Source organism: Ranitomeya imitator, chromosome 6, assembly GCF_032444005.1.
Source record: "Ranitomeya imitator isolate aRanImi1 chromosome 6, aRanImi1.pri, whole genome shotgun sequence".
Lineage (NCBI taxonomy): Eukaryota > Metazoa > Chordata > Amphibia > Anura > Dendrobatidae > Ranitomeya > Ranitomeya imitator.
Genome location: NC_091287.1, coordinates 71,984,447 through 71,997,292, shown reverse-complemented (window position 1 = coordinate 71,997,292; position 12,846 = coordinate 71,984,447). Strand labels below are relative to the sequence as shown.

The 12,846-nt window shown below is 43.9% G+C and overlaps 1 protein-coding gene across 1 annotated transcript in view; it reads left to right on the top strand.

The window, feature by feature from the left end:
• GALNT11 (polypeptide N-acetylgalactosaminyltransferase 11) overlaps positions 1-12,846 on the top strand; it is a 41,920-nt gene that overhangs the window by 20,689 nt on the left and 8,385 nt on the right. The window contains exons 5-8 of the mRNA XM_069729757.1: positions 5,474-5,599; positions 6,436-6,685; positions 8,921-9,038; positions 11,445-11,597. Coding sequence (XP_069585858.1) covers positions 5,474-5,599; positions 6,436-6,685; positions 8,921-9,038; positions 11,445-11,597 — 647 coding nt within the window. The remainder of the gene's footprint in view (positions 1-5,473; positions 5,600-6,435; positions 6,686-8,920; positions 9,039-11,444; positions 11,598-12,846) is intronic.

Here is a 12,846-nt window from a genome sequence, read left to right as displayed (position 1 = left end):
TACACCTGACCACACACCAAACATGCTTAGTGCAAAAGTATGGTGCCAGGATATATGGAATAAGGTTCAGTGCAAACATACGAAAATCATACCAAAGAAAAAAAGCACCAAATGAACCAAAGATTACTAAAACAATATGTCAACTTTATTGATACACAACAGTAAAATAACAAGTAAAATGAGAGCAGGGACTAGACAATGATACACTGAAGGGTGAAACCACGGTAAACAAGCAGGTTACATAAGTAAAGTATCTAGGCCACGCCACTAATGCATATAAAAAATAAAGTGCAGGTGTGCAACATAATATGGATACTAGCAAAGTGCAAAAGCCATAAGAACCAGCAAAGTAACAGACCTAGAGAGATAAGAATGCCATAAAATGTAAGGCCTGTATATATCTGTGTATACGCAGCAGCACCCACCCCAACACGCGTTTCGGCTAACAGTGCCTTCTTCCGGGGGATGGCATCAGGAAATAGAATAGGTTTTAAATATATTAGGCCGGCCAATCAGTACAGCCATGAAGAATGATGATCGCTCTATATTGGCGCATGCGCAAGTGGTCACTACCCGATCCGTGCATCACCAGGGGCGTCACCGGATGTGCGGGCCAATACTGCCAGGGCCCGCCCACTAGATGACGTGGACGGAGATCCCGGCGCGAGGCACACACAGCGCCGGAAAAGACGCAGCCAGCAATGCACAGCAGCAGAGCGCCACCGCGCATGCGCGCAGAGCTGAGGCCGCCAAAGCGCACAAAAAAAAAGTGAGATGGCATGAAGTGAGACATATAGTGAGAGTAAATAGAGTGGGAAAGAATGAGTGACAACTAGGAACGTTAAAAACTGAGCAGTGTAGGAGGCTGGGACAAGCCAAAAGAGAGAACAAATAAAGATGCAAATAGGTCAATAATAAATATGGTCCTAAAACATTACATACACATATGAATATAAAAATGCAAGGTATTATACAAGGAAAACATTATGTGAACATGTTACATATAATAAGCAAACATGCAATTACTAAAATAGTAATACAGTGAAAAAACACCATAACAGTAGTGATACTTGTGAGACATCATCCATCTTTAAGAAGACATCAGTCCATGGTGAAAAATGCGCCTAAAGGGTAAAAAACATGAAGCTCACATTCCATGTGTTAAGACGCTAAGAGAGAACAATGTAGAGAATTCGAATATAATTAAAATATGCATTAAACACATGAAGAAAATAAAATGGTACCAAACAGATGCCAATAAAAAAACACTAGACTGGTGATTAGAGAAAAGGAGCAAAGCGTAGCGTTTCATTAAGGCCAAGCAGTTGTATAGTTTTAAGCCTCCATATCCACCGAGATTCTTTTTGTGCCAAAATTTGGCTCCGGTTACCACCTAGGGTGGTATCAAACCTCCGATCTATCCCTTTAACTACGAACCCAGAAGGATCACATGAATGATACAACTTAAAATATCGGGGAATAGTTTTTAAAGACTCAAAATCAGGCTCCTTGGCTGCAGCCAAAATATCCCGGACATGCTCCCGCACACAGACCTTAAGAGCTCTTGTAGTAAGGCCCACGTAGATCTTATTACACGGACACGTACCGTGATAGACAACCATGGTTGTTGTACATGTTATTGTTTGGGTAATCAGGAATTCCTCGCCCTCAGAAGACAAAAAATGGTTGGCTTTGGCAATGTTTGGGCACGCAACACACCTCCCACAAGGCCTGCAACCCCAAGTGGGGCCACGGGAATGAGTCCCAATAGAAAAAATGGGGGGCGATCCAATTAGTTGCAGATAACTCCTAACCAAATGGTCACCCATATTTTTAGACCTGCGTGCTGTAATAGAAGGTTTGGCTGATAGATATTGTCAGAGTGGGATCCGCGGTAAGTATAGGCCAAAACTTGGCCACTACTTCCTGCATCTCCCTCCAACGGGAGTTAAACTGTGTCACCAACCTTCCCTGATTAGTGGTCTTGGATCTGGCAGTTGAATAAAGGAGTTGGTGTCTATCCATGTTTCTTGCCCTATTATAGGCCTTTTTAATACTTCTTCTGCTATAGTCACGGTTCATGAAACGAATCTTCATGTCTTCAGCGTGGGCCTCAAAGGCTTCATTTGAAGAGCAGATCCTCCTAATTCGGAGGAACTGGCCAGTAGGGACGGCATTAATTACATGTGGCAGAAGTGATGATGAAGAATGGAGCACTGAATTGACAGCTGTATCCTTACGGAAGGCACTGGTCAACAACATTCCATCCATCCCCCTCTCCACCAGGACATCTAAAAAATCAATACGATAAAAATCAAATTTGTAGGTCAAATGTATGTTGAGCTGATTGTCATTCAATTCACGAAAAAAAGATTGTAAATCAAGAGAAGAACCCCGCCAGATCAGGAAAGTATCGGCGATGTAGCGGGTCCAAAATATGACCCGCTCCATCAACGAACCCCGATCCAACGAGAACAGATCCCTCTCCCACAGCCCCAGGAACAGGTTAGTGTACGAAGGTGCACACGCAGCCCCCATAGCTGTTCCCTGGAGCTGCAGGTAGAAGGATCCGTTAAACAAAAAGAAATTATGCGTCAAAAGAAATTTCAAAAGCAGTACCAAAAAATGAGTGTCACTGGAGGAGAGGCCAGTCTTGGATAAGTAATAAGAAACAGCACTCAAACCATCCTGATGGCGAATATTGGTGTACAATGACTCCACGTCACATGTGATGAGGAGCATGTCCTCGTCAACATGAACGGAGTCGATTTTTTTTTTTTATTTTTTTTAAAATCAGAAGTATCCTTCAAATATGAAGGAATAGTGCTGCTGCGGTATACACAGGTATATACTGGCCTTACATTTTATGGCATTCTTATCTCTCTAGGTCTGTTACTTTGCTGCTTCTTATGGCTTTTGCACTTTGCTAGTATCCATATTATGTTGCACACCTGCACTTTATTTCTTATATGCATTAGTGGCGCGGCCTAGATACATTACTTATGTAACCTGCTTGTTTACCGTGGTTTCACCCTTCAGTGTATCATTGTCTTGTCCCTGCTCTCATTTTACTTGTTATTTTACTGTTGTGTATCAATAAAGTTAACATATTGTTTTAGTAATCTTTGGTTCATTTGGTGCTTTTTTTCTTTGGTATGTTTTGTACTAGTGTGCTTGAGCCTCGTTGTGGGCCACCATCACAAATCCTTCTAGCTCTTAAAGGGTTATTCTCTACTTCTTTAATGGCTAAAATTGCTAAGGGCGTGAAAAAACAAGCGAGATTGCCATTTACTTGTTATTACAAATCCTTTGTTATCAAAATGTAGACATTTTTAATTTTGTTTACTGCTCATTGCCTACGTTGCCAGCAATCTGTGCAGTCTATCATACGTGACCGATCTTCTAGGCAAGGAGTGCAGCGCTTGGAAGCTCTTTTCTCTAGAACCTGTAAGTGCTGCTCTGAAGCTGGCCAAATCGCTGAATTCGTCCGTCTTCGGTGCACCTGCACTCCTATGATGCTACAGAGATAAAGCTACCCCTGTTCACAGGTCAGGCTAGCTCTGCAACCATGCCACTGTTCTGCGTTGTCAATGTAAATCAAGAGGGCACTGTTCCCTAGCAATTAGGAAGCCGGGGGCAGGAGAGCGGAGCGCACGGGACCTAAATAGTGTGACATCCTTTTAATAAATTAATCCGTTTCACCTTTTAAAGATCTTTCCACTCAGTCCAAAATTTCATGAGGGTGTTCCCCAACTTCGCCAAGGAGATGTTTTATGTCCTCTTTATCCCTATGACACCTAATCACATTCATTAGGTAACCATATAATGCGGGGTTGTGTCAGATCTCCCAGTGTGACAGCAGGGCCTTTCTTCTCGAAGGAGAAGGTTTGTCCTAATGGGAGAACATGTTTGTCACTATGTGCGGGACACGATTTCCTAGGAGATCAGAAAGCCGTGGCCACTCTGTCCATGGGTTGTGCTTTGGTTTGCAGCTTAGTGACATTATTTTTCTATTTGTATACAGCCTCTTTAATTACTACACCTTTTGGTAAAGTTACGAGGTGGCCAATATGGATGCCATTGTGTCTTTTTTTTTTCTCCAAAATTTACAACAATAAAATCTTCACAGTTTCACTAATATACTCACCACAGAAAATAAAACAGGACAACAACCCTGAGACTGCTATTACTGCTAAGATTGGGTTGCCACCAACGAAATAAATAACTTGCCTACTAAGGCTTCTTTCACACTAGCGTCGGAATCTCCCCGTCGCAATGCGTTGGGGAGAGATTCCGACGCTAGCGTTTGTTGCATTGCACAATGGGTGCAGCGGATGCATTTTTCCGGCGCATCCGCTGCCCCATTGTAAGGTGCGGGGAGGTGGGGGCGGAGTTCCGGCCGCGCATGCGCGGTCGGAAAAAGCGGTCCGTCGGGAGAAAAAAACGTTACATGTAGGGTTTTTCTCTCCCGACGGTCCGCCAAAGCACGACGCATCCGTCGCAAGACGGATGCGAAGTGTGGCAATCCGTCGCAAATGCGTCGTCAATAGAAGTCTATGGGGAAAAAACGCATCCTGCAAACACTTTTGCAGGATGTGTTTTTTCTGCAAAACGACGTATTGTGACGGATTTAAAAAAACGCTAGTGTGAAAGTACCCTTAATGGCAATGCATTCCCAAGTTGTTTCTTGATGGGAGGTGCCCTGAAATGTCACTTTAGGTCAAGTTTATTAACTAGATTTATTAACTCGTCTTATGTGAGCACACGCGGATGTTATCTGAGCATCTGGTCGCGCTTGTATATTATGTTCTAGTCCCGGCGGCTGCAGGATTTGTGGCTGTTAGACAGCCTCAACATGTGTGGGTATTGCCTGTTTTTTGGGGAATCCCCACATGTGTTGAGGCTGTATAACTGCTGCAAATTATGCAGCCACAGGGACTCGAAAATAATATACGAGCACGACCAGTGACCAGATGATCAGATAACACCCAAGCATGCTTGGATAAGACGTTATCGGAGCACATTCGTTGATCACTACTTAATTAGGGATTTGGTTATTTCCAGATAACATTCTGGATTAAAGCCTGCCATGTACTTTGGATGGCTGTCAGCTGATGAGTTCTTCTGCCAATCGTTAGTCTGGCAGCAATCTCTACAGTCTGTCCCATACACCGGAGGGCTCACTCAGCTGACTGCTCCTTTGTTTTCTAAGAGAAAGCCGCCGACAGACTTCTCTGCCATTGACTTATCTCAGGGAAAGGAAAGTGATCAGTAGTCAGAAATCGGACATGCCCGATCGCCATCTCCCCCGACCATCAGTCAACTGTCACTATTACTCATCAGTATCGTTGGCTTTGGCTGACATTAGTCTAATAGGTAGGCGGCCTAAGACTATTTTTGGCTGATGCAGGACTAGCTGAACTTTCAGCTGCTGGTGAATGCAAGATGTTAACAAAAACTCCTTCTTTGGCAGGTGATTTGAAGGGGCCATTGGAGGATTATGTTAAAGAAAGCCTACCCAACAAGGTGAAACTGGTGAGAAACAAACAGAGGGAAGGACTTATTCGTGGAAGGATGGTTGGAGCTTCTCATGCGACTGGTAAGAATGTTTTAGACCAATCGCTTGTCATTGCCAACCTGACTATCGGGAATGATCACTGGGAAAGTCTGTGACCTGCCTTTAATGTCGCCTTGAGCTTTCACGTTAATGGCTTTCTGTGACCTATATGGCTGGTGTGGGTTTGACCATTCCTAGAGGGTTTTATGTTACCGGCGTAAGGAGAGGGTCACCTGCTATGTCTATATGTCCCAATAGACCCAAATTCAAAGGTACAAGCATGTAAAGGAAAGAGAAAATTGCTTTGAGCAGATTACTGGCTCAAAATAATGGTTGTCCTGTTTGTTGTGAATTTCACTATTGATTTAAGTAAAATTTCTTTAAGAAATTATTTTGTTTTTCACATTTATGACCTTCATGTAGGACATCAATAACAGATTGGTGGGTGCCCCGACTCTTGGCACCCAATTTATAGACTGTTTGAAGAGGCTGCAGCAACCTCGTGAGATGTGCTCCTCCATGGGTTCTTATGTGTGCTATAGTTGATGAACGAATAAATTCACAGGACCCTGCTCCAGCAGGTAGGTCAGTAGTCCATGGCCGTTGGGTGGGAGCCCTACAAACAATGACATTGCACCAGGCCAGCTAGCCAAGAGGAGTCAAGGTTGGCAGAATGTTCCCAGGGCTCCCATCTACCGGCCACTGACTATTAACGTGGCTGCTGGACCAAGGTTCTGCTAATTAATTTCCTCATTTCTACCTTTAACAACTACAATTTTTCCCTCTGTGTGTGATTATGTAAGTGGGAAATGTTTCAAGTAGCTTTTAATGTTCTCCCCACCTTGCAGATACCTGCCATTTCTCTTCTGTACTTTCAGGTGATGTTCTGGTGTTTCTGGACAGTCACTGTGAGGTTAATGAGATGTGGTTACAGCCTCTACTCACTCCCATCAAGGAAAATCGCAAGACCGTGGTGTGTCCAGTCATTGACATCATCAGCGCTGACACCCTAATGTACAGCTCGTCCCCCGTGGTGCGCGGTGGATTTAATTGGGGTCTGCACTTCAAATGGGACCCGGTTCCCATGTCTGAGCTAGGAGGTCCTGATGGATTCACTGCTCCTTTTCGGTAATGGTTTAACATTTCATGGTCAATTATTTTGCATGCAAAAGTTTAGAGTAATCTTTATAGATAAATTGGGATTCAGTCCTGATTTACAGATTGCGAACCCCTCTACAAAATGCCAAAATAAGAAAGAAATGAAGCAACATCAGGCTGTTACTGTCGTGGTTAAACCCCTAAATTTGTTTTCCTCTTGTAAAGCTGTACAACACAAGAAGCATTCTCATCGGGTTCCTGTAACTTTGTGTCCCAGATCGGATACATACAGGACTCCGCTGCCAAGGGGTCTCGTAGCAAACGTCTGGCAGAGATGTCAATGTGAATACTTGACCTGACTCTTTGTATCTGGAATGTAAAGGATTCATTTGACCAAGAAATGGATAGTATTCGAGTCTTACTAGCTGGATTGTTTATTGGAAAATGTTATGTGGTTTTGTTGGCGGCGAATCTGTAGTGCTGTAAATTCACTCCTGCAATATGGAAGTGATTTTTTTTTAAACTTTCCAGAATTGAGCTGGTCAAAAAAAATAAAAATACTTCCCAGAAGTCCTTAACACATGAAGGTCATCTGGTCTTTATCCACCTCACAATTACATTGAAAGTAATAATTACCAGTAGAAAACCAAAGTCTTTCATAATGTTGTTGGCACATGGAAATGATACGTTATGGACAAGATTTAGGGGATCCAGCGCTGCGCTAGAATACTATAAATTTGGCGCATGTCGTCATTTAGAGTGGTTGGTTAAGGAATGTCAACTGTTCACGGGATAGATGTATAATTCTTGGGGGTCCTACTGCTGAGATCTGCACCCATCTCCAGGACTAAGGAATCAAAGTGAGTGAATGAGACAGTAGTGAGCATGTGCGACCACCACTCCTATAGGCCGTGAATGGATTGGTGGTCACACATGGTCAGTATTGCTCCATTCGCACATTTGCTATAGGGTTACACTGACATTTTCATTCAGGAACGTTATTCTTGAAGCAGTGGCGGACCTGAGCACGTGTATGGCTAGGTTCACATCGCGTTAGTGCCATCCGTTTAACGGATCCGTTAATCGGATACGCTGATGCCCAAAATCGCTTTTTTGCTACAATCGCGTTAACGCATGGTACCATTGCGTCGGCATGCATTAGCAATAGAGGTCTAGGCACAGCAAACGCTGTGCTTTAGACCTAACGTACCCGAAAATGCGGTAAACCGTGTTCGAGGGTGCGTCACAAAGTAACGCATCATCACTAACGCATGCCGATTTTGACATGCGTTAGGATGCATTACGATAATGTAAGTCTATGGGCGCCTTAACGGATTCGTTACATTGCGTTAGTGCCGCTAAGTAAGGGATCCGTTAAACAGATCGCCATAACGCAAGATGAACCTACCCTATGTATCATGCAGTATACATGGATAAGAAGCATTGCGGTCTCCTCTTATGATACAAATACAGTCCTTGTGCCTTCATTAAAGGAGATCACTCGCGTGCTCCTGAATGGGACATAGGTGCCATTTCAGATGCAGTCCATGGCAATTAGTGGCCCTGTTTCTGGAAAGGATATTAAAGTGTATGTATCATCAGCAAATGAACAATTTTAAATTACGTTTTTGTGTTTTTAAGTGTATAGTGTATATTAACACATTTTGGCATTGTGTGTATATATATATATATATATATATATATATATATATATATATATATATATATATATATATATATATAAAATCTCAAATCTTAACACCCTGTCCTTCCAGAGAGCATGTTCACCAGCTTCCTCATCATCAGAGGCAGGATTACAATGACAGATGACCCAGGATCCACCAATCACAATACGTGATTACTCCCCCACCTCCTTTTAACTCTTTGCGCAAGCTCATTAGATGTTTTAGTACAAAACATGGGGTCTGTGTCGGTCTATTGTTGCTAATTTACACGTAGATTTTCTAAAACAAAAGGAATTGGTGTCTAAAAAAATATGTCTGAGTGGCCAGAATGAAAATTGGAATATGAAAGATTTCTAATATAGATTGTGATATGGAGAAAAAACATTGCCAAAATGTAAAAAAATAAAATGCATTTCATGCAAAAACCTGATCTCATAATTTTCCGATAGCACATTAAAGTCCTACAAAACTGTTTTGATATTTGGATTTGTTCTTCTGGCCCAAATCCTGTATAAATGCTGTTTTGTGCATTAGATCTTGACATAACTCACTGTTTATGTGTATTTCTCCTATATTGCAGCTCTCCCACCATGGCTGGAGGACTTTTCGCAATGGATCGAGATTATTTTAACACATTGGGGCAATATGACAGTGGCATGGACATTTGGGGTGGAGAAAACCTGGAGATATCATTTCGGGTAACTATAGGAAACATTTGGAGCTGGATAAAATGTATTTATATACAGCTAAATAAACTTTTATTCTTTTTGGGAATTATTTTTCATTCATGCCTATTTCTGCTTATTACATAACATTTCCTTTTCACCTAACAGAAGCGTAATCTTTTACATCACATTTTCCCCATTTATGGCATATCTGTGATTTCCCTATAGATGCTCCATGTATTCTGCAATTACCTCTCTAGGACCCTGCTCTTCGTAGTAACTGTAGCCCCCCGTATTATGCATCAGCCACTAAGCTGCTCTGTGCTCCGCATAGTAACTATAGCCCCCCGTATTATGTATCAGCCACTAAGCTGCTCTGTTCTCCTTGTAGTAACTGTAGCCCCCGTATTATGTATCGGCCACTAAGCTGCTCTGTTCTCCTTGTAGTAACTGTAGCCCCCGTATTATGTATCGGCCACTAAGCTGCTCTCTGCTCCTTGTAGTAACTGTAGCCCCCCGTATTATGTATCAGCCACTAAGCTGCTCTCTGCTCCTCGTAGTAACTGTAGCCCCCCGTATTATGTATCAGCCACTAAGCTGCTCTCTGCTCCTCGTAGTAACTGAAGCCCCCCGTATTATGTATCAGCCACTAAGCTGCTCTCTGCTCCTCGTAGTAACTGAAGCCCCCCGTATTATGTATCAGCCACTAAGCTGCTCTCTGCTCCTCATAGTAACTGAAGCCCCCCGTATTATGTATCAGCCACTAAGCTGCTCTCTGCTCCTCGTAGTAACTGAAGCCCCCGTATTATGTATCAGCCACTAAGCTGCTCTCTGCTCCTCGTAGTAACTGTAGCCCCCCGTATTATGTATCAGCCACTAAGCTGCTCTGTTCTCCTTGTAGTAACTGTAGCCCCCTGTATTATGCATCGGCCACTAAGCTGCTCTCTGCTCCTCGTAGTAACTGTAGCCCCCCGTATTATGTATCAGCCACTAAGCTGCTCTCTACTCCTTGTAGTAACTGTAGCCCCCCGTATTCTGTATCTGCCACTAAGCTGCTCTCTGCTCCTCGCAGTAACTGAAGCCCCCCGTATTATGTATCAGCCACTAAGCTGCTCTCTGCTCCTCGTAGTAACTGTAGCCCCCCGTATTATGTATCTGCCACTATGCTGCTCTTTGCTCCTCGCAGTAACTGTAGCCCCCCGTATTATGTATCAGCCACTATGCTGCTCTCTGCTCCTCGCAGTAACTGTAGCCCCCCGTATTATGTATCAGCCACTATGCTGCTCTCTGCTCCTCGCAGTAACTGTAGCCCCCTGTATTATGTATCAGCCACTATGCTGCTCTCTGCTCCTCGCAGTAACTGTAGCCCCCCGTATTATGTATCTGCCACTATGCTGCTCTTTGCTCCTCGCAGTAACTGTAGCCCCCTGTATTATGTATCAGCCACTATGCTGCTCTGTGCTCCTCGCAGTAACTGTAGCCCCCCGTATTATGTATCTGCCACTAAGCTGCTCTGTGCTCCTTGTAGTAGCTGTAGCCCCCTGTATTATGTATCTGCCACTAAGCTGCTCTCTGCTCCTCGTAGTAACTGTAGCCCCCCGTATTATGTATCAGCCACTAAGCTGCTCTGTGCTCCTTGTAGTAACTGTAGCCCCCCGTATTATGTATCTGCCACTAAGCTGCTCTCTGCTCCTTGTAGTAACTGTAGCCCCCCGTATTATGTATCTGCCACTATGCTGCTCTTTGCTCCTCGCAGTAACTGAAGCCCCCTGTATTATGTATCAGCCACTATGCTGCTCTCTGCTCCTCGCAGTAACTGTAGCCCCCCGTATTATGTATCAGCCACTATGCTGCTCTTTGCTCCTCGCAGTAACTGTAGCCCCCTGTATTATGTATCAGCCACTAAGCTGCTCTGTGCTCCTTGTAGTAGCTGTAGCCCCCCGTATTATGTATCTGCCACTAAGCTGCTCTGTGCTCCTTGTAGTAGCTGTAGCCCCCCGTATTATGGATCTGCCACTATGCTGCTCTCTGCTCCTCGCAGTAACTGTAGCCCCCCGTATTATGTATCAGCCACTATGCTGCTCTGTGCTCCTCGCAGTAACTGTAGCCCCCATATTATGTATCGGCCACTAAGCTGCTCTCTGCTCCTCGCAGTAACTGAATAGTCTAGAGTCCCATTCACACAGGCTCATTGATTGCTACGATTTGCTCTTTTACACGTGTGTGGTACAAGAATTGGCCAGGGTGAATGCCGCAGATCCACAGTAAATAATAAAACAATTAATGATTGGACGACTCTCCTCTTCGGCTGCAGTGGGGGATTTTGCCCATAAAAAACTTACTAAAAGCTTGTTCTCAATCTTTATTCATTTGTTAGTGGTTTGGAAAGTCCTGTCCTGTATAGACGCAGGTTTTAATGATATTTTCTCTCCTGTTCAGATCTGGATGTGTGGAGGAAGCCTTCTCATTGTACCTTGCTCCAGGGTTGGGCATATATTCCGGAAAAGACGCCCATATGGATCACCTGGCGGCCATGACACTATGGCTCATAATTCCCTAAGGCTAGCCCATGTATGGATGGACGACTACAAGGTATTTGCTATTTGTATTGTATTTACTTTGCTTTTGTTCGTACATTATGAAATGGATACTGTGGCCGCAGGCTGGGCTCACGCTCTTTCTGCCTCTTTTCATCCATCTATGGCTGCTGAGAACATGGCAGAGGTCTGCTCCGACCACAAAATTGTACTTTACGCCACTCTATGGAGTCACATAATAAAACATAATTCAAGGTAGAAGTCGGTCACAAGAGCGCTGAAAGGAGACACTGACACGAGATGAAGTTTCAACGGAAATACCGTCTTCTTCAGGTGGGAGAAGACTGTATTTCCGTTGAAATGCGTTGTGGCTAAACTTCATCTTGTGTCAGTGTCTCCTTTCAGCGCTCCTGTGACCGACTTCTACCTTGAATTCTGTGTCCATCCTCCTTTGGAGGTTTTTGGTTGGAGCTGCGGCGGTGCCTGGCACTTATCCTTGGGGCTCCCTCCTCAGCGCTCCTAAATGACCGCCATATTTTGACTTGCATAATAAAACATAGCAGGGGAGAAAATTTTTCACAATTACACAATCTTCTTCATACAGTGAAATGAAAAAGTAAGTAAACCCTTGGGAATTACCTGTATTTCTGCATAGATAACAATTGGACCATGGTTAATTAGTATTCAAAGTCACAATTATAGACAAACACAATGTAATTAAACTAATAACGCACAAACCATTGTACCATTCATGTCTTTTATAAAACACGTGGAGTAAACATTCACAGTGCAGGAGGAAAGGTAAGAGAACCACGGACTATAATAATTGGCAGATTCCCCTTTTATTTAGCAGCATTCACCCCACCAAACATTTCCTTTACCTGCAAATGAGATTTGCCCAAAGCGGAGTGACTTATAGGATTTTTCTCCCTGCAATCATTAACATTTCTAGGATAACCCGATAGGGTTAAAGGAATCTGTCACCCCAAAATTAGCCTATAAGCTGCGGCCACCGGCATCAGGGACTTATCTACAGCATTCTGTAATAGTGTAGATAAGCCCCCGATGTAAGCTGAAAGATAAGAAAAACTAGTTAGATTATACTTACCCAGGGGCGGTCCCGGTTCGGGTCCTAAGGGCGTCGCGGTACCGTCCGGCGTCTCCCTTCTTCATACGATGACCTCCTCTTTGCTTCCTGTCGCGGCTCCTGCGCAGGCGTACTTTGTCTGCCCTGTTGAGGGCAGAGCAAAGTACTGCAGTGTGCAGGTGCCGGGAAAGGTCAGAGAGGCCCAGCGCCTGCGCAC